Genomic DNA, 23,028 nt, shown 5'->3' with positions numbered 1-23,028 from the left:
CCTGTAGAAACCCTCATGTATTTTTCTACTAACTAACTCATCTTGCACTTGGAATGCTCCATTTATTTTTGTTTGTTTATTTTGTGGTGTTTGGTTTGGGTGTGTTTTTTGTTTGTTTGTTTGTTTCTTGGTTGGTTTTCTTTTTGAGACAGGCTCTCAGGTTACCTAGGCTGGTCTCAAACTCACGATATAGTTGATAATGGTCTTGAAATCTAATGTCTTCTCTGTCTACCTCCCGGAATCTGGAATTACTAGCATTTGCCTGGTTTATGCAGTGCTTCATATATGCAAGACTAGCCAACTTAGCCACATTTCAACCCTCTCTTGTCTTATTTGAAAAGAATTGTGTTCTTTTTTTTTTTACTGCCATTGCACAAGTGCTGAAATAAAGTTTCTCTTACCTGTTAAATTGTCTACTATTATTTTTCCCTGACAATACTCACTGCTATATGAATGCATGATTCAGTTATTTAGTTACTGTAGTGGTCAGCTATTGGGATTCTGTTACATACCTATGAATTTGACATTATACACAGTGAAATTTCCAACAGGGTAAGGAAGAGCCAGCATGTTGGGTTTATTTAAAGACCACAGAAGAAAAACCATTTTTGAGCAAGGAAACACCCCCTTTGTCATCAATATGGAAATAGCCCATTTATTAAGCTTTAACTGAGTGAATTACGTATTTCCTCTACCTGCTATTTCAATAAAAAGTTTAGAAAGCAGTAGTTAGACTATTATATATCAGGTAAACAGTCTACCTCCAGCTCATTATTGAGAGCTTTCATTAAAGATTAAAAGCATAAGACCCTTTATAGCAATTCTAAACTGGTCCCTGGATCTTAGCATTCAATTATCATTTGTGAAATTTGAAATCAACATACTTTATGTCTAAATTGAGAGTACATTTGAAAATCAAAATTCAAAGGCATGCCTTCTAGTGGGCTGACTGATGGGAGAGGGCTGTGATTATGCCTCATTTTCACCCTCTACATCACAATCTCATTGATTATGTTTCTCAGCTTGCTAAGAGTTCTGTGAGGTGATTTTCAAGATGAATATTGCTATTTGCAGGATTTCCTGAATAGGAATATTTCGGGAGTAAATTGCACAAACCAAGTGATGTGCAGTCAATTTTCACACCAGCATAAACAATGTATTAGAACAGAGCCCTTAAGGATTTTCTCTTTTTTTTCTTTTCTTTTCCTTTCTGTTTTTTTTTTTTTTTTTTAATACTTGGGTGTCATTGCATACCTTTCTACATTTCATCCATAAGAATGAAATGACAGGCAGGCAATGCTGAATGAAGCTCATGTAGGGCATTAAATAATCGTTTTTTCCCTTAACAGGTACTCAGAGTTGACCAGAAAAAAATTAATGACCTGAATGGCAGGGTGCCAGATCCTTTGCTTCTGAGATTACCATGATCATCATACATAGAAAAAGAAAGGTTCTTTAAATGAAGGAAATTGATCCAGGATGTAGCTAACTTCCTTCATATCTACTTTCTTTGCAATGACTTAGAAGTGAAAAAATTTTAAAGCAGTTTAATTGCCTGTGTTAAAAAGTTGGCATGTTCTCCAAACCATTTAAAAGCTTTATTTTTTTTTATTTTGAGTAAAGTACAGCAAAGAATAACTCGTTTTATCATTTTTAAATTTGAAAGCAAACATCTGATTTGTTTAAGCAGAGGAATATATAGCGAGTCTAAAGACTGGAATCCATAATTAAAGTAAAAAGATAAAAAATGTGTAATCTTAGTAAATCATTTACTAGAGAGTAGAGACAGAAGCTAGACAGAGAGGGATAAAGAATTAGTTATCACTAACAGTGGTAACTATTTCTTGATTACAAGCCAAGGATTTTGGGATTATTGGGAGAAGCTCTCCAGTTAGCAGACACATGGTCATATGTCCTCTTTCATCAGAATACAGACAAAAGCAGAAGAAAGGGCATTAAGTAATTTTTTTTCAATCTACACTCCAAAGATGAAAAAACAAAACAAAAGAAAACAACAACTAAAAACCCCCCACAAAACTCACAATGTGTAAGGAATATACCAAAGAGTTTTCTGCACAGCAAGAAGCAGTTATTTCGTCCTTCAGTGATTTAAACTAAGCTGTAGGAAGTAAATAGCACGACAGCAAAACACTGCACAGCAGTGAAAGAAGTGACATGTGGCTTTGATAATGAAGTTCATTAACACAGAAAAGAGTGCCTTCTCTGCAGACTGTAAGACCTATTTGTCAGAAACCTGTGTGCTGTTGATAAACAACAACTGATGTGACTTTTCAGTATTTGAGACTGAACTGGGGACAGGAAGAGATGGCAGAGACCAGACTAAAGTCACTTATGTCAACTCAACACGATCTATTTGTGTCATGAGTTTTTGTTTCCTGTTTGTACATATATTACATATAACTCACATTATTATCTACTCTACAATTTTTTTTTTTTGCTGAGAAGTCACACATTGATGAACAGACTTTTACCTATGTGTTACAAAAATTACAAAACCAAACATGCTTCTTAGTTGAGAGGGGAATAATTTGTGTTCTTTCTGATTTGTCATATGAAATCAATGACTTCAAGAAAATATTAGATCAAACATAATTGGGGATCTGGCTCAATTTATGGTACATTTTGCTCAAGTATCTGTACTTTTTTAGTGAGGTAGTTTGTTCAGTAATGAAGCAACCAGAATTTATAACATACATCACTGGTAAGGACATGTGTGTCAACTATGTCTGTGGATGCTGTTTACTGGAAGAACAAAATCCTACAGGGAGTGGCTTTTCTGAATTGAAGATGTTCTTTGTCTAGTCATCCCTTGTGACCATGCATGCATGACTCAGTGTAAGATGACTCAAGCATCAGAAGCCATGCTTTAGTGTCAGGATCTCCAATATATTATTGATATACAGGCTGTGTTGTTACTTGTCTTTATATATACTTTAAAGTTAATTCAATTTGTTACTGGGTAAAGGTCATTGTTACTCATGAGTTTGAGTGTCAGACTGAATTATGGGCCATGGCAGTGAATGACCAGGCTGAGTTTTGTACTAGGGAAATGATGTTTACCTGTGACTTACAAAGTACCATGTGTTCTCAGTGCACAGCTAACAGAGTGGTTGATAAAAACATCAGCGAAGCAAGGTAAAAGGTAAACATTGCACTTTGCACATATAACTCAATTGAGCTAGAACAAAACTTTCCACCACTCTGTTACATTTTTCTTTTCTTTTCTATTTTTAAAAAATTCCATCTTTAAAGCAAAACTTTCTCAAATGCCTAGGAGGAGAACTTTAGATAGTAATCAGTTGTATATAACACATCTACAAATATATACATATAAGTGCAGTTAAAGCAGAGATAGAACATGGACTATACTAACAAACAGGATGTGAATACTATAGTGACCATTCTAATAAAGATGTCTAGTAAATTCTGAGAAAAGTAGGAAATGCTACCAAAATAATCATTACAACACCACCAATGGTAATGTTAAAACAACTCTTTACTTGACAAAAGTTTGGTAAGTCTTCTGAGACTTCCCTAGCCCTATTTTTATGCTTTCTGATACAAAATAAAACAAAATCCTACTAAGTTAGTTCACCAAGGATAAATTCCAAATTAAACTGTTCATTCTCCAGTATCCAGGTACTTTCTGCTCATCATTCTGGCCTGTCTTCAGGAAGATCCCTATTCATTTAACCAGAATCTTCTCTTACCAGTTGCTTCCACTAATCCTGTTCCTGTGCAAATAATTCCCATTTTCCATTTGGGAATTTAGACATGCTCCCTGTCTCAATTTCTATTCTATAAACTCCATTTTAGAGATTGCTGTATTTATTGTGATGAATAGAACAATGTTTTCCTCATCCTTTAAGGAGGGACAAGATTCAAAGTAATCAACAAGAAATTCAATTCAGTCATCGAATCATCTGGCCAGAAATAAAAAGATAAGCAAGAGGTACCCACCTTCAGGTCAAATGGTCCTGGTTGACTTGGTTGGTTATAAATTTCCAACTGGTTCCTAATAGGAGAGAGCCACAGGAGCAGGTGATCTAGCTGCTCTTCAAGCTGCCAAAAATCTTTTATATGGATCTCAAGTTCTCCTTGTTTTTCAGGTAAAGCTCTGGAGACCTAAAAGGGGAAAAAGATAAATAATTCTCACGAAATATATTAAAAATGGCAAAAGTATTTAAAAAGAGATATAGCAATTTGCTGGTCTGTTTATTCAACAATATGTTACAGGTTACATACATGCCATGTTCAAATGTAATTAACATATTAGGAATCATTGGATAATACCCCAAACACTGTATATAGTATAGATACTAATGACTTTTTGGAAGTGTACAATATACACTTAAGCCAGGTGTGTTGCCTCACATTTATGATACCAGAATATGTTCGACTGAGGCAGGTGAATCACCATGTGTAACAAGCTAACCTGGTATACAGGGCAAGTTCAAGGGTAGCCAGAGGTACACAATGAGACCCTGTATCAAGAAAACACACATAAAAATAAATAACTTATGCACACTTACTCAAATGCATACTCCAATTAATTGATGTCAAGGGACACATTCCAAATTAAATTCTCATTTACTAAGTGTGTATGCCAAGTACAGAGCCTTTGCAGTATTACAAAGACATGCACCAAATTGTTGAGGATTAGTGCTCCGTATATAACTAAGTCTTCCCCCAAGTAAGTGTAATTTATTCTAGCAGAATATAACAAAATTAAAACCAAAGAAAAGTATATTTTTGTTGATATAGCAATAATTTCTTCTACTATATTTGCCTTTAGTTTATATTTAATGAAAATTATGCAAAGAAATAATTTACTTACAAGGAAATTAGTAAAATTATAAGCATTTTGTGGTCTGTAGTTTGTGAGGCACAATTAAATAATTGAAGCAGACACTGAGGAACATGACATTTGGTTGAGAGAAAATTAACACAATAACTACTGGCTATTTTTATGAAGGGCTTAGTATGTACTAAGCACCGTGGTTGGAAGTCTCAAATTTATTGTTCCCTTTAATCACCCATGACCGCTTCATATTGCTACTGTTAGCATCTAAATTTTAAACAAAGATAACATTGGACTTGGCAGATGCCAAATACTGTTGGAAATGATATGCAATAGGGTAAAACTCTGTTGGAGCTAATATAAGTTACTTAGATTTAAAGCCTAGTTTGTGCTTTTGCATAAATCCTAGTCCAGTTTTCTCTAACTTCCAGTGCCTCGTTCATAGCCTGGAGATAGTGCAGATACACTGTTAATCTAAGAACTAAATAAAGTAATCCTTAAAAATTGCTTAGAACAATTCTCTGTATGACAGTGAAAGACAATACAACAGTTAAATATTAGCAACAGTTGTTCAAACTCTTGGGCAAACAGAAAGTCAGGATTAACAATAGTGAAGTTAATTTCTTTAGAATATCAAAAATTAAAACTAATATAAATGAATAGTGTCAGTTTATAATGGGAACACTTTGTAATATTTTGACATTCCTCTTATAGTACAAATGTGGTATTACAGTGTAAATCACTAGCTCTATCATGAGATATCATTGAGAATATGTTATCATATTATGAGTAATGTAGAACATATAAAGGAAAGGACATAGGTAATTTTATTGTTGTCGTAGTGTCTATTGTAATAGATAAGTATGTAAGTAGACTAAGCAATGCCACTTGCTTTAGAACTATTTATAAATTATAAAGGACTCCCAATAAGCACCATTATAATCTTGTAGTTAAATCTCAACAGATGTGATGTTGAACACAGACACATTAAACAATTAACTATTGTGTGTTGGGGAGAAATGCTATACAAGGTTATATTACATGCAAATTATGTGTGTGGAAACAATGTAAATTATTTTATATACACACTATGTAAAAGGTATGTGGCTACTTGAGCAAAGAGTTAAAATCCTTCTCTGAAACAGGTGAGACCAAGATTGAACCTAGGCTCCATATTAAGATGGAGAAGATCTGGCCTGATCCATGGCAATATCAATAGAACATATTGGGCCTAGATTTGTTTTCTTCAACTGCACCTGGATTGATGGAGCAGTGAGTTGAAATAAAGACCTCAGATCTATTTGGTCTAAATGATGTACAAGACTGATGAATAACTTCACAGAATGTATCTTGATCAAATACTAAATTAAAAAGAGAAAATAAGTAAAATTTAACAAAGTATTAAAAAACTAAGAAGCAAAGAGTGATAGAAATGGATGCAACAGCTTTTGTGGAAATTGTTCTCCACACCTTGATCTTCACCCTTGTCAGACTTTCCTTCTGTGGGTAAGGAGACAGAAGCTTTCAGTTCAGGCTTAAATCACAATGCTTTTCCTGCTTTTCCCGACTTATAACTTGTTATAGAGCCACATAATCTTAGTTTTAAATGACTTAGGTCTGTGTTCATAGGTTCACACCCATAGTTCTGACTTTCATGTGCATTCCCATGCATATATGTATATATGTAGGAAAGAGATTATTCCAGATTAGTAAATCTGTACTTTCAGGTTTACTATTATTGAATAAGTAATGTATTTATTCAATAATAATAAATGTATTATTATTTATTATTATTGAATATGAGATTGAATTGAGATATATTATTGAATAAAACATTTTGCATATTTTTTATCACTTAAACTAAATGTTTTATTTCTATTGGATGGCTTGCTATTCACAAAGACATGCTCCAAGCATTTTAAAGGTTAAACTAGCATCATTTGAGAGCCTGCAAATGATGAAGTAGCTGGAGATAATCTTCACTGTATTTTCTTAATCTGTCTAAAACAGAACTATGGAGTTCTTTTTATCTGATCACAAAATATTTTACATTTATGTAAGTACCACATGTAAAATCATTGTTTGTTGGTTCGTTTTTCAAGAAATGTCTTTATTTGGTCAATTTTCTTTTGGTTTGTTTGCTTTATACTTATTCATTTTCAGAAGTTCTTTTTTTAATCAATTGATTTTAAATTCACTTTTCACTTTATGTCCTGATCATAGCCCCCTTCTTCCTCTCTTTCCAGTCCATGCTCACAAATCCCTCTTCACATTGCTTCTCTACTTCTCTACCATACATAAACACCAAAATTCATATAACATTGAATTAAGATTATTGATTTTGTTCTCATTTTTATTATACATTCTTCCATAAGTATAAATGTGGAATAAGTCTTGAAAGAAATAGTACAATGAAGAAGATTTGACCTAATTTCAAGTAATGGCATGAAAGTTTTGCCAAGAGTAAGATTTTAGCCTAATTATGTGGTTTTAGGTATGTCCTTCTAGACCTTTACTTTCTACCATCATAATGTCTACTTCTGAGTATTTAATAAGTTATGCACATGACCTCCCTTTCTGAATTTTTATTTCTGGAGGAGATGTGGTCCTATTTTGGGAGCCGACTTTAGTAGAAAGCGGCTAGATCAACTTTGCAGCCATCTGGAACCATATACCCTGATGAAAGACTTGGTTGTCAAAAGCCTATAACAGCTGAAGCACACTCTGATAAATATATTGTTTATCCCACATAGCTTGTTTTGCTGTTTAGTGACCTCAGCTGTATGGTGCACGTGGTAAAGTGTTTTTACCTGTGTTCTCCTGCTTGTGTTGATAAATACCCCAGATTTCCTTTCAATAAAGAGAGGCGGAAGAGAGATGGGAGAGAGATGGGAAGAGAATTAAGACCTGACCACACACCCTGTCTTGTCTCCATTCTTCGTGTCGCTTGCCCCTCCAGCCCCACTCTCTCTCTTGACCAGAACACTTAGCCCCAAAGTGTTGAGGCAGAGTGCGGGCCTCAACAGTCCTACACTTTATAGACCTTCAGCAAATAACTGCCAAACTAACAGAAATTTCCAACTTTCATAGTAGTTTGTTAATCTTTCTCCTGAAAATATGTCTAGAGAAGTTAATTTTGTATAAATGTATATTATAAATATATTATAAATATATATAAAGCTACAACAATTATAAATCTTTACATATAAAGTTATAGATCTTTAATTAATAAATAAGCATGATAAAGTATATCATCAGAATTTTCTACATGATCAAGAAAGCCATAAGCAAAGTCAAAGGAGAAAGGATAAGCTGTGAAAAATATTGGGGACTCACATCTCAGATAAGAGGTCAATTTGCCTAACACATAAAAGAACTTCTTCATCCCAAGGAGACCCACAGAGACAACTAACATGGGACCATGGGGGCTCACAGAGCCTGTGCCACCAACCAGGGTCCATGGAGCATCTGGTCTTAGATTCCATACGCAGTTGTAGCAAATCACAGTAAATTGTGGCAATCTTTATCTGTTTTTATATCATTAATTTTTATATCTAATATTTCACATACTAGATTCACATTTTTACATAATCTAATACTGTACTTCTCATGCCTCTTCCCTGTAGTGAATGGAAACAAATACATTCAGTTATCTTATGTCATAAGTGTCTACCCTATTCTTGACCTAATTTCAGACAAGATTAATTTTCGTGTTCTCTGTTTTTCTGATTGCTAACTCCAAACATTTGTAAGTTTTAACATTAAGGTAAACAGAGGAATCTGTTGTAGAAATAAATGTTTTATTTACAAACCTCATACTTTACACATAATAGCCAGGAAACTTACAATTTAGTCCATAAAAAGATATATCATAACTAGAAGTATTGTAGAAAATGGAATGTAGTTGTTATCTTGAAACCAAAGCTAGTAAGTAAAAGTTAGATGGGAACATCTGGAGTATCTGTCAGACAAACAAAAAATCTGAGTTTATTGTATAGAAAGGTTATCCAGTAAAAAAAAAACAGGAAACTGGATCTACTGGAAAATGATTAAAAACTATAAATAAACAACAAGCAAGACAAACTCCAAACACTACACAATCAATGAAATGCAAATGAAACAGCAATGTCACTTTATTAATTATGTAATATGCTGACTTCTGGGAAAAGATTTATCAAAAGAACCTACCCCAAATGAGTGACCTTATGTTACTTGTTCAAGTACATATTCTCATAGTCTATAAATAACTTAATAGTTCACACAAAAAGGAAGATTTTTTACCCTGAAAAGTATGGACACAACTGAGAGCTTAAGAAAATCAACCTAAACAAATAGAGGCATATGCTTTTTCATGGGCTATACAGTCTAATATTGTAATAAATTAGTTTTCTTCCAATAATCTATAAACTCAATGTGAGTACAATCAAAATTGTGGGTTCAAGTTTTACACAGAAATTTGGAAGGTCTTTTTAAATTTATATAGATTACAAATGATTATATATTCAAGGAAATTTTGATACTCAACACATTTTTAAAAAATATTGCAACCAGGTGTCACTTTTGCTATAATTACATGCGTGGTATTTTTGAAAGAGGTAAACAATATTATAATAGCAGTGTCACATCAGTCAAACAAAGAGAATAAGACATTTTAAATAAATAGTTACAGGCTAATTTAATATTTGTTTGAACAATGTGAATTATAAATATATATGTATCATATATATGATATATATATATGTATTATATATATGATACACACATGTAATTTTGTATATGCTTTGTAGAACTTGATAGAAAAATAAATTAATCATATATTTCTAAAACCGAAAGTGTTTTCAAGATAAGTTACTGATGATTAAATAAAATTTAAAAAGTCATTAGTCATAAAGGGTTAAGATAGATAAAGCAAATTTTACTCATCAAAAAATCTATTAAGAAAACAAGTACAGGTCAGGGTAAGAGTATTCAACAAAGACCTTGAATTAAAGTAAGTTTTAAATCTGTAATGAAAAGACAAACTAATTTTTAAAAGTTCTTACTAGAACTTCATAAAGTTAATTCTAGAATGGTAATAATTATCAGAAAATTACAACTTAACCCACAATGTTTGTTAAGGGTAAAGATATACAGACTCTCAATATGAAACAAGTAGATCTCTCTCTCTTTCTCCTTTTGCATGTGCTCTCTCTCTCTCTCTCTCTCTCTCTCTCTCTCTCTCTCTCTCTGTGTGTGTGTGTGTGTGTGTGTTGACAAAAGGGCAAAGGACAACCTTGGGTGTTATTGATTAAGGACAACTCATCTTAGTTCTTTTCTTTGTGAAGATATGGTGTCTCAGTAGCCTGAACTTCACCTAGTAGGCTGATCAGAATTGTCAAGAGATAGACTTGTGTCTACCTTGGCTGTGTAGCTTTTTACTATCAGAAAAAAAAAATCCAAAAACTTCTGTTTTGAGAGAGGAACTTCTTAAGCCATATGATGTAAAAAGTATGTGAAACAATTTTGATAGGACAAAAATGCTTACAAAAACATCAAACAAGTGGCTATCATAAGGGAAGCTGAAAAGCACATCATCCCACCTGGAAACTCTTTAAAGTGGGAATTAAACAACTCAAAATAGCTTCTGGAAATCCCTGAAACTGACCAGATTCAGTAAGAATATATAAACAGTAAAGCATGCTGAGAGATACTCTAAGATGATCCAAGCTAAAAAGAAGACTTTCAGGCCAACTAACCAGTCTAGAGGAATCATTGACCAGCTGAGCAGGATGGTAGAAGCAGAAAGCATCCAAGAAGCCGGAAAGAGTCAGAGACCCATTGACGTGCCCAGGAGAGGCACAGACTAACTGATCCACCTGGAAAGGACACTCTCCAACCTCTTGAGCTACCTGCAGTTGTGCAATGTGTTCCAGGTTTTGAAATTTTGTGAGCTGTCATCCATGCCATTGTAGCTGTGTTTGAGTCAAATCTGCTCCTCTAAGTAGCCACTAACCTAGTTTTCTCTAAGCAACTCATTGGTTCACTATGTTGGACTTTGGTGCTATCTGTCATTTGTTTTATACCTGGGATGATGACAATATACTAAGTGTTATGATGACAAACCTGCACTACTACACTTGAATATTTTACTAATGCTATGAGGATTGAACTCACATCCTCATTTTACTGACTGAGGTTATCTCCCCAGCTGCAGAATTGAAATTCTCATGTATTAGAAAGTTGAATTAGAGAATCACATTGAAAGCATTTTTTCAGTAATTCCAAAGACAGTCTTACACATAAACAGGCACAAATACATGCACACACACACACACAGAGTATAGCACCCTTCTACTCACAAATATATTCAAATTTCAGCAAACACCATATGCTATAAAATTTACATTATTCCTATAGTATGATAAGTAGGCAAACTATAATATATTAAACACCACAGAAATAACACCACAAACATTGTGAGAAAATATTCTGAGAGAGCAAAACATAAGGTCATATATACTGGATGATGATCCTTATATTAATTTCAGAGCAGAACTAATCTTTGTGTGTTTGGGGCTAGAATCTTGCTTATACGTGTAGAGTGTGGTACCTAGAGGAGAGATAGTAGTTGGAAAGGTGCTCAAGAGAAGAATTCTTAATATAATCTATTTTTTCCTGTTTTACCTGATTTACAAAATGGAGGGCTGTTTGATGCGATGGCTTACTCGAAATTATTGATTGAACAGTAGTTTCACAGGATGCATCAAATTCCATAAGCTTTTTTTTATGATTTGTGCAAATCTTATACATGTTGATTTAAACAATTAAATGAAATAATTCACAATCTTTAATGGTATTCATTCCCTTCAGTACAAAAATCTCACTTGGAGATAGAATCACATGACAAACACCATTAATTTTATCATTTACACTACTGCAAGAGGAAACTTAAATTCCCTCAGAAAAATAAGTGACATCCACATAATAGAATGTTGTAGTCATTTAATGAATAACATTGAATTATCCTATTAAATATTTTTACAAATTTTAATATAAGCTATATATCACATATAGATTTTACCCTATGTTTTCAACTATATTTATAATAAAAATTTCTATACATAAGAAAGGACCAGAACAAATATTTCTTAATGAACAACATACAAGCACCAAATGGTGTATTTAAGAGAAATGCTTAATATTACTAATCTTTAGGTAAATGCAGAATGAAATCACTATGAGAGATTGCCTCAAACTTATCAATGCTGGAAAGGGTATGTAGAAAAGGAAAACCTATTAATATACCAGTGTGAATGTAAATTAGTGTACCCATTATTAAAACTTTAAGGGAGTTTCTTAAAAGACTATGACAACATTTAACATAATCTTGCAGTCTTGCTACTAGACATATATTCAAAGGAAGTGGAATTATGTTAAGGGAAGACTATATTCTCATGTTCATTGTGGGACTATTCATAATAGGTAAGACATGAAAACAACCTAGGTGTCCTTCAACTTGTGAATGTATAAAAATGCCTTGCACATATAAACAATGAGATATTTTTAGCAATAAGAAATGATCCTTGCCGGGCAGTGGTGGCATGCCTTTAATCCCTGCATTTGGGAAGCAGAGGCAGGCGGATTTCTGAGTTTGAGGCCAGCCTGGTCTACAGAGTGAGTTCCAGGACAGCCAGGAATACACAGAAAAACACTGTCTCAAAAAAAACAAACAAAAAAAATGATCCTTAGCAGATTTGGCAATGTCGATGGGACTACACGTCACTGTGCTATGTGCCATATGCCAGGTTAAAAAAAAAAATCAAGTACTAAGTAACACATAAAGGCAGACCTATAAGAGTTACACCAGACTTCTCACCAGAGACTATAAAAGCTAGAAGATCCAGGGCAGATGTCATACAGACCCTAAGAGAACACAAATGCTAACCCAGGCTACTATACCCAGCAAAACTTCAATTACCATAGGTAGAGAAACCAAGATATTTCATGACAAAACCAAATTTACACAATATCTTTCCACAAATCTAGCCTTACAAAGGATAATGAATGGAAAACTCCAACACAAAGAGGGAAACTACACCCTAGAAAAAGCAAGAAAGTAGTATTCCTTCAAATCCAAAAAAAGATAGCCACACAAACATAACTCCACTTCTAATAACAAAAATAACAGGAAGCAACAATCACTTTTCCTTAATATCTTTTAACATAAATGGACTCAATTCCCTAATAAATGGACTCAATTCCCTAATGGACTGGATATGTAAACAGGACCCAGCCTTTTGCCACATAAAGGAAACTTAACCTCTGTGACAAAGATAAACACTACCTCAGAGTAAAGAGATTGAAAAAGATTTCCAAGAAAATGGTTCCAAGAAACAAGTTGTAGTAGCCATTCTAATATTGAATAAAATCAACTTTCAACCAAAAGATATCAAAAAAGATAAGAACACTTCATACTCATCAAACGAAAAATCAACCAAGATGAACTCTCAATTCTGAACATCTATGCTCCTAAAGCTGGGCACCCACATACATAAAAGAAACTTTACTAAAGCTCAAAGCACACATTGCACCTCACACAATCATAGTGGGAGACGTCAACACCCCACTCTCAGCAATGGACAGATCATGGAAACAGAAACTAAATAGAGACACAATGATTTCACCTATATGTTCAATACTCACAGGAATGGAAATCATATAGTGTGCTAAATTACTGTAAGCATGCACACTTGTACACACATACACAAACACATACATACATGTCGAAAAAGTTAGGGTAAAGTAATAGTTACCTAAAGCTAGAGCAAAGAGAGGAATAGGGAGAGGTTAATTGACAACTACTATATCACACTAAGAGAAGAATAAGGAGCTGTAATGTAATGAAAAGGTACTGAAGATAGCAATGTTTTAGTGCAATTTTTAGAGAGCTAGAAGAAAGGATTCTGAAAGACTTTATTGTCTAGATACATGACAAATTTAACAAGGTGGAAATGTTTAGCTGGATCTAATCATAGCATCATATGCTGTCTGATAAATATATACAATTTTTGCTTTTATCTATCAGTTATAATAAACAAAATTTAAAAATAAAAAGCAGAACTGATGTGCCATTTTTGTGCTCTCACAAACAGTTGGAAATGGGATTCCCCAGAAGAGCTGGACTCTGTTTGACCTGACACCTGGAATACTCAACCCTTCTGAGGAACAGAGTTGTAGGACAGTAGAATCTTATCCGTTTATTAGGGTAAAAAATGTGCTGCATTTGTGGATGCTGGACCAACTATAACATCATCTCTGTAACCAATTTATTAGATCTTCACTTAGTAACAATGTTTGCTCTAAACACTGCCCTGTATAATATATATATATATATATATATATATATATATATATATATATATTCTCAAATGCTTAGTTGTTTGATGGTCACATGGCTATATTTAAACCTCTAATATCAACATCTTTCCACTCTGGATAAAATAAATACTAGTGCTATATTCTGAAGGCATCTTAGGAATACTATATCTCTATCCCAAACAAAACGTTCAAAATTCAGTACTGTCAACTAAATAATTCATCTAGTCTATTATCTTTTGCAGCAAAATGCAAATAATATGAAATACTTCAAGATATCACTTAACCTCACATAATTCAGAACCTCATTACATGGAAGCAGGGTCTGGGGACAAAGCTTAGTGAGTAAAGTGCTTGCTACATATCTTAGGTTACTATTGCTATAATGAAACATCATGGCTAAATAAGAGAGGGAGTCATTTATTTAGCTTATTCATCCATATTTCTCCATCAGTGAAGAGAGTCAGGAAGGAATTCAAGCAGGGCAAACCTGGGGGCAGGAGTTGATGCAGAGGCCAGGGAGGCATGCTGCTTACTGGCTTGCTCCTTAGGTTTTCTCAGTCTGCTTTCTTATGAAGCCCAGGATCATCTGATCACAACAGGTTGGGCCCTCCCACATTAATTGCTAAGTTAGAAAATGCCCTACATTCTTGCCTACAGCACAGTGTATGGAGACATTTTCATAATTGATATTCCCTCCTCTCAGATGATTTTAAATTTTCTCCTAGAAAGAGGCAGGGACAGGTAAATCTGTTCCACTTGACTAGCCAAGTTCAACTGACAAAGCTCTGATTTTTGTCATGGTGAAGAATAATACTTGATGTTGACCTCTGGCTTTGGGACAAATACATCTACATCCACACTCAAACGTGTACACATATACAATAAAATAAAGTAAAACAAAATAAAATGAAAGAATAAATTAAAGAAACTGTAGAAGTAGACATAGGAAAAATATATTGTTAGGCACCATTTTCTAGTATATTTAACAAGAAGTTTCACGATAAGCTATTTTTGACCATGAGTTCATTTATTTCCCATTTCATTTTAAGTTTTGTAGAACAATAATGGTTGCAGAAATGAAAAGTATATTGTAGTATATGCCACTGTGCTTTCAAAAATGATAAACTTTGAATAAAATCATAAAGTCATCCCTCAATGTCATAGCTATTGGGATTCTCCTTTGAATATAGTGGATTTAATTTTTAAATGTGTTCATTTTATTCATAATGTTCATAGACTTATATTTGATATATAACTTCCAGTTTAGGTAAAAACATTTAACTCTCTATTAATAAATCATATTATGTATTAGTTTAATTGCAATACTAGACATGTATTTTGTTATTGTTGCCAAAATCCTCAAGTACATAATCCAAAATGTGGCAAGTGAGCATTTGTAGCAAGATTTCAAAATCAGTAAAATTTGATGTACAGTAAAGAGTTCTGGACTCCCTGGACTCCGGGGGGTACTGTGCCCTTAATACCACACTAAATCCATGCTGGCTTTTCAGTCAAAATCAGTGCTCTTGAGCAGTCTTCTTGTTCCTTCATTTCTTAGGTTGCAGACTAAGCAACTAACTTCATGCCTTAAACAATCTTAATAATACACATAGCACCTAGAAAATAGCTTCTGATTGTTCACCTTGATTCAAATCTACCCTAACGCTAGGTAACAAGCCATATAACTGCTCCCATGAGCATTAGAAAAGTTAAGCGAATTGGTGCAATTGATTTGCCCAAACTTGAATAGCTCTCATTTATCTTCTAAAATGAATTTTATAGGGATTTACACCCTCCTAACTATGCACCTACCCACGCACTCTTTACTACACAGCATGATTTTGATCACATACTATTTAAACTCCAGGGACAATAAAACTCACAGAGAAGTTAAAATGTAATTTTATATGGCAAATACAAACTTCATAGAATGTTTTCTTAAAGCATAACCCCATGTTTGTTGTTCTTCTTGCCCAGCCATCCTCACACTCTCCATTTTCCCATTAGAAAGCGTCACTTTTATAAACAGACTACCATCTTCCAACTACAGCCTAGATGATAGAGATAGATGATCCTTAGGTTCCTTAGAAAATATTACTTTTTTTTACTTATTTATGTAACTTAGGGTATTTGATCAAAACTCAAAGATACCACACATACCGCATTCACCCCCACCACATAACACAAATATACATACACACACACACACACTCCACACAAGACACACACCACACACATATCACATACCACACACACATACACACACATACCACATGTATACAAACATATCATACACATATACACACAATAACCATACACACACCACACGCACACACACACCACACATTTACACACACAGAGCCAGATCTTATAATCTGTTAAAAGAAAAACTGTTACTACACTGAAAAATGAGTCTGCTCTCTCTCCCTTCATCAGAATGGAACCAACTTGCTACAATTGTTTGTGTTGTTTTGGTTTTTTTTTTTTTTTATAAACATCAAGATTGAAAAGCATTGTATAACCAATTGTTTCATCTACATAACTAATATTAATATTTTCTCTGTATAATCTTGTATAGTGTTGCAAATTGATGAACTATGGTTTTTCATATCGCAAAATAAAATGCGCATTGTATTACTCGGTAAAGGAAACCTGCCTAACAAATGAGAAAATTGATGTACCTGGGAGTTTTAATCTTACTGATGACTCACAGAATAATGTGACAGAAAGTAGTGACTCCTGGATATGTTGATGCTTAAGTGGATATTTATTGGTTTTTTTTTTTTTTTTTCAGAACACGAGGAGGGGTTAGCACTGCTAAGAGGAAAGCTAGTGTTTCATGAGGTATGTGGAAAATATGAAAAAAGGGAACCAAATAGATGGGGATGGAGATTACTACTAGCCAGAAAAGAGAGACCTTGAAGGACAGCTTGTAAAGAGACTTAAATATTTGATTTTGATTTGTTTGGAGGAGAAAATGAAAAATTGCTGCAGAATTTAGAGTTAAGGCAATTTTGTATTCTGCATAAAATCTTGCTGTCAGCCCATTTTAACAAGATTCTAGGGCAAGGGACACTGAACTACTGTTCTTTGATCAAATCCAACTGTTACATGTGTTTCTATAGTTTTAGAGTTAAAAATGGTTTTCATATTTCAAATAATACAAAAAGGACAGATGACAGATGAATATTTTATGAAACTAAAATTTGTGACTATAAATATTTATTGAGACTCAGCTATGAACTTTTGCTTTGTAGTGGTTAAGTGTTGGATTTGAACACTGTAAAAATGCAGGACACAGTAGTGGCGGTAGGTATCTTATGACCAGCAAAGACTAAAATCTTTGCTCTCTGTACCTTCCCAGAGAAGTGTAGCTGGCCATTGTTGTAGATGTTCAAGGAATTAATTATACCATCATTGTAAGCTCATATTTAATTGTTGCTTGCTTGTTGTTGAGCTCTTCAAGGAGATAGTCACTGGGAATGACTGCAAGGATTCAAAATATGGAAAAAACCCATAGTTTGTAATTTATGTCATATGTATGAATACACAGATTCACACACATGTTCATGTGCCTGTGAAATGCATTTCTTATGCTAGCACAAGGGTTGGCCAGAGGCCAATATTTGTGTCTTCCTCCACTATTCCCCACCTTATTTTTGATAAAGGACCTAACTAATTTGGCCCCACTGTTCAGTTAGTTATCTTTAAGGATCTTAGTGTCTCCAGCTTCCAGTGCCAGGACTGCAGATGCAACCACATCAGCACAGTGTTACATGGGTACCAGAACTCATATTCAGGTCCCCAGGTTTTACCTAGTGACTCTTAACCTAGGCCCCTCCTGCATTCCTTAATTTTTCTTCAATGTGTAGTCTATGCTAATTCACCTTTCCTGGGTCAACTCACTTAACTTGGACAACAGATTAAACAACACATTAAAAAGGATATTTTTTTTAAAAAAATATACAATACACTGGTGTTTATTACTGAAGAAGTTTATGGTTACAATAGTAGTGTTACCCACACTCTCCCTGCAGATACAAAAAATCTGTAGGGTCTAAATTCTTTATACAAAATGACATAGTACTTACATATACTTAGGTACTTTTTCCTCCATGCTTGTACTAGTTTAGTATAGATAGAATTTAGTTTATTTTTTTTTATGCTTGAGAATTTGGTACATGTATACAATGAAATAGGATCATATCAAACTCACCCATTTCCCTCATTCAACAAGCCCTGTATTCCTTGAACATGCTCCCTTCTATCTTCATGTCTCTTTTCTTAATCCAATGTTCTAGTGGGTTTTCAGTTGTGATAAATACCATGACTAAAGGAAATTTGTGGAGGACAGGGTTTATTTCAGCTTTGTGGCATGCAGTTCATCATGAAGGTAAGACAGGGAAGGAACTCAAGCAGGAACCTGGAGGCAGAAGCTAAAGCAAATGTCAGGGAGGAACGTGGATTACTGGCTCACTTTCCATGGCTTGCTTAGCATGCTTTCTTATACAACACAGGACTATATGTCTGTGTTGTATATATAAGTCTCACCAGGGGTGAAACTACCCTCAGAGGGCTGGGTCCTTCTACATCAGCTATTAATGATATAGCTGTCTCCTTAGAGGTCTGCCAGAGTTTGACATATTCAGAAGCAGATGCTCACAGCTAACCACTGATCTGATCAAGGGGTTCCCAATAGAGAAGTTAGAGAGAAGACAGAAAGGAGCTGAAAGGGTTTTTGGCCCCATGAGGAGAGCAACAATACTAACCAAGCAGAGCTCCCCAGGGTCTAAACCACCAGCCTGAGAGCACATAGGGAGTGACCCATGACTCCATCTGTACATGTAGAGGAGGAAGGCCTTGTTGGGCATAGGTGGGAGAGGAGATCCTTGGTCCCATGAAGGCTGAACATTGGGTGGGGGGAATTCGAGGGTGGGGAGGTGGGAGTGGGGGGGTAGGTGGGGGCATTTCCTAATAGAGGATGGGGGATGGGATAGGGGGTTCCTGGGTGGTGGGGGGAATGAGGGAAGGGGATAAAATCTGAAATGTAAATATAATATCCAATAATTTTTTTTTTTTTTAAAATGCCCATGGACATGCTTATAGACAAATCGGATGGAAGTAATTTCCTAAATGAGATCTCCTCTTCTCAGATGACACTAGTGTGTATCAGGTAGCAAAAATTAGCAAGAATGCTCAGTAAGTACAGTTAGTGCTGCCCATCTGGGTATGAGTATGAAGCTATTCAGTGGTGCACAGAAAGCATATTCATGCCCATACCCTCAAAAAAAAAGAATGACTTTTGCTTCCCCAGCATCACCACCAAAAAATAAAATGAGAAGAAAAAAAGAGAGAAAGAGAAAGAAAGAAAGATGAATTAACAATTATTAGCAATCTCTTAGTATTAATTATCCTAATTCCCCAATAAAAACCACAGAGTAACAGAATAGATGTGAAAACAGAATTTAAACTTCAGGTGCATTCATGAAACCAACCTCAGGATAAAGGGTTGGCAAAAAAAAATTCCAAGCAAATACACCCAAGAAACAATTTGTTCTAGTCATTGTAATATCTAACAAAATAGACTTCAAACTACATAAAAACAAGGGCTGGGAGAGGTCACTTCATACTCATAAGAAGAAAATCCTACCATGATGATCTTTCAATTCTCAACATTATTGTTAACCTTTGTAAAAAACAATTACTAAAGTTTAAATTAGACACTAACTCAATACACCATTCTCACTAATGGACAGGTCATCCAGCCAAAGACTAAACAGAAAAATACTGGAGCTAATAGACATTACAAACCAAATGGACCAAAAAGATATCTACAGAATATTTCACCAAATCACAAAAGAATACACCTTCTTCTCAGCCATTCATAGAACTTTCCCCAAAATTGACCACATACTCACTGACAAAGCTTGTCTCAACAGATCCAGAGAGAAAAAGAAAAAAATAAGCCCCTGTATCCTATCAGATCATTATGAATAAAAGCTGTATTTCAACAAAAAGAAAAACAACAGGAAGCCTGCAAAATTCTAGAAACTGAACAACTGTCTACTGAGCAACTACTGAGTGAAAGCAGTAATAAAAAAGAAATGAAAGACTTTCTAAAATTCAATAAAAATGAATACACACCATACCCAATCTTATAGAACAAAATGAAAGCAGTGCTAAGAGGAAAGTTCATAGCACTGATTGCCTACATTAAAAAAATGGAGTGATAGGTTGGAGAGATGGCTCAGCAGTTAAGAGCACTTCCAGAGGTCCTGAGTATAATTCCCAGCAATCACAAGGTGGCTCACAACCATCTGTAATGGAATCTGATGCCCTCTTCTGGTGTGTATGAAAACAGCTACAGTGTACTCATGTAAACATAATAAATCTTTTTAATTAAAAATATAGAGTGATCTCACCCTAGCAACTTAACAGCACAACTGACAACTCTAGATAAAAAGAAGTAAGCACACCAAATAGCAGAGGGCAGCAAAAATATTCAAAGTGATGAATGACATCAATAAAACAGAAAGAGAAAAATTCAAAGAATGAACAAACCCAAGAGCTGGTTCTTTTGAGAAAATGAACAAGATAGACAAACCCTTAGCCAAACTAACTAAAGGAGACAGAGAAAATGTCCTAATAAATAAAATCAGAAATAATAAGAAAGACATAACAACAGAAACTGAAGAAATTAAAAAAAAAATCATTAGGCCTTATTTCAAAAGCCTGTACAATACAAACTTGGAAAATCTAAAAGAAATAGAAAATTTCCTAGATAAATACCATTTACCAAAATTAAATCAAGAATAGATGTATAATTTAAATAGACATAGAACCAATAGTGAAACAGAAGCAGTCATTAAAAAAAACTAAAATAACCTCTAAATTAAAAGCTTTCAAAGCCAGAGAGATTTAGTGCAGAATTCTACCAAACTTTCAAAGAGTTAATGTCAATACTCCTCAAATATTTTGACAAAATAGAAACAAATGGAACACTGTCCAGTCACGTTGATACACAAAAAACTACAAAGTTTCAACACAGGAAGAGAATTGGGGAACCATTGTCCTTATGAACATAGATACAAAAATAATCCATACCCACAAACTGAATCCTAAAACACATGAAAAACACCCTCAAGCATGATCAAGTAAAAGTCTCTTTATTTGCAGACGATTTGATAGTATATATAAATAATGCTAAAAACTTCACTAGGAAAATCCTACAGCTGATAAACACTTTCAGAATTGTGGCTGGATAGAAAAGAAACTAAAGAGAAAAAACCTCAGTAGCCCTTGTATGTACAAATGACTAAGGACTGAGAAAAAATTAAGGAAACAACACCCTCTACAATAGACACAAATAATATAAAATATCTTTAATCAATCAAGTGAAACACCTGTATAATAAGAACTAGTTTCTGAAGAAAGATACCTTAGAAGTTATCAGAGATGGAAAGATCCCTCAGGATGCTCATGGATCAGTAGGATCAATATAGTAAAAACAGCCATCAAGCCAAAAATCAATCTACAGATTTAAAGAAAGCAACCATCATTCAAACTCCAACATAATTCTTTACAAACCATGAAAGAACTATACCAAACTTCATACAGAAAAGCAAAAGACCCAGGATATCAAAAACAATTCTGAATTTCCAGAGGTATCACTGTCCCTCATTTCAAGCTGTGCTACAGAGCTATACTAGCAAACCATTAGGTGGAGAGAGAGTCCAAATTGTAGAGCTCCATCAAGCCACTCCCCTTGGAGCTTAGGGAACCCCACAGAAGAGGTGGAGAAATAATTGTAGTAGCCAGATGGGCAGAGGACACCAGGAGAACATAGCCCACAGAGTCAACAAAGCTGGGCTCATAGGGGATCACAGAGATTGAAAGGGCAATACTGGAACCTGCATGGGTCTCCACTAGGTCCTGTGCATATGTTTTGGGTTTTAGCTTGTTGTTCTTGTGGGACTCCTAATAGTGGGAATTGGAACTCTTTCAGTTGTTCTTGGGACATTTAATCCCTACCAGGTTGCCCTGTGCAGCCTTGATATGAGGTATGTGTCTAGTCTTATTGTATCATGTTATGTTTTGTTTGATTAATATCCCTTAGAAACAGAGGAGCTTAACTGAAAAAGAGGGTGAGGGATTTTGAGGAGTAGAGAGAATAGAAACTTTGCTCTGGGTATATTGTATGAGAGAAGAATCAAACAAAATGTAGTGAGTTTTTATGTTGGTATGAAATCCATTTCTTCATAAAACCACTAAACAAATTTCAAAGACATATTTTAAGCAAGTCACACTGAGCATCCAACATCATCTAATGTCAGAAGAAGATTTATGTGTATTAATTCCATATTCTTAATGTTAATCTCTTACAATCATGCTCAGTAATGCTCTTAGACTAATGCCTCTGAGATCTGTTCTTTGGAAACATTTTGCAGGAAACTGGGCACACTATTCTTTTGTTTGACCATCTTGGATTTTCTAACAATTCTGGCACTTAGAGTGCCACTTGAGGTTCTTAGTTATGACAGGGATTTGAAATAATGTCTTTACCGAAAATAGTATTAAAGAGTTTTTTCATACCAATATACAAAAGTTTGTATTTATTCTATGGGGATAAATCACTAGTAAATGAATTAATAAAGGAAACAAAGGCTAGACATAGAGATGAAGCTCTTTAATATCAGCACTCAGGATTGCAAAAAGGGCTGATCTCTATGATTTGTAGGCCAGCCTTGTCTATAGAACAAGTTCCAGACTAACCATGACTACATAGTGAGACCATATGTCAAAGCAACAAAGACTTTTGTGAGACTAGAAGGAACACAGAGTTTGAATCA

At 34.5% G+C, this 23,028-nt stretch overlaps 1 protein-coding gene across 10 annotated transcripts in view; it reads right to left on the bottom strand.

Annotated features, from left to right (window-relative positions):
- Nucleotides 1-23,028, bottom strand: part of Dmd (dystrophin) — a 1,571,027-nt gene that overhangs the window by 733,722 nt on the left and 814,277 nt on the right. For all 10 annotated transcript variants that reach the window (XM_076918257.1, XM_076918249.1, XM_076918252.1 and 7 more), the window contains one exon: nucleotides 3,982-4,146. In XM_076918257.1, the coding sequence (XP_076774372.1) occupies nucleotides 3,982-4,146 (165 nt within the window). The remainder of the gene's footprint in view (nucleotides 1-3,981; nucleotides 4,147-23,028) is intronic.

This window comes from Arvicanthis niloticus, chromosome X (genome assembly GCF_011762505.2).
Source record: "Arvicanthis niloticus isolate mArvNil1 chromosome X, mArvNil1.pat.X, whole genome shotgun sequence".
Lineage (NCBI taxonomy): Eukaryota > Metazoa > Chordata > Mammalia > Rodentia > Muridae > Arvicanthis > Arvicanthis niloticus.
Note: the sequence above shows the minus strand (reverse complement) of the source record. Positions and strands in the feature narration are given on the sequence as shown.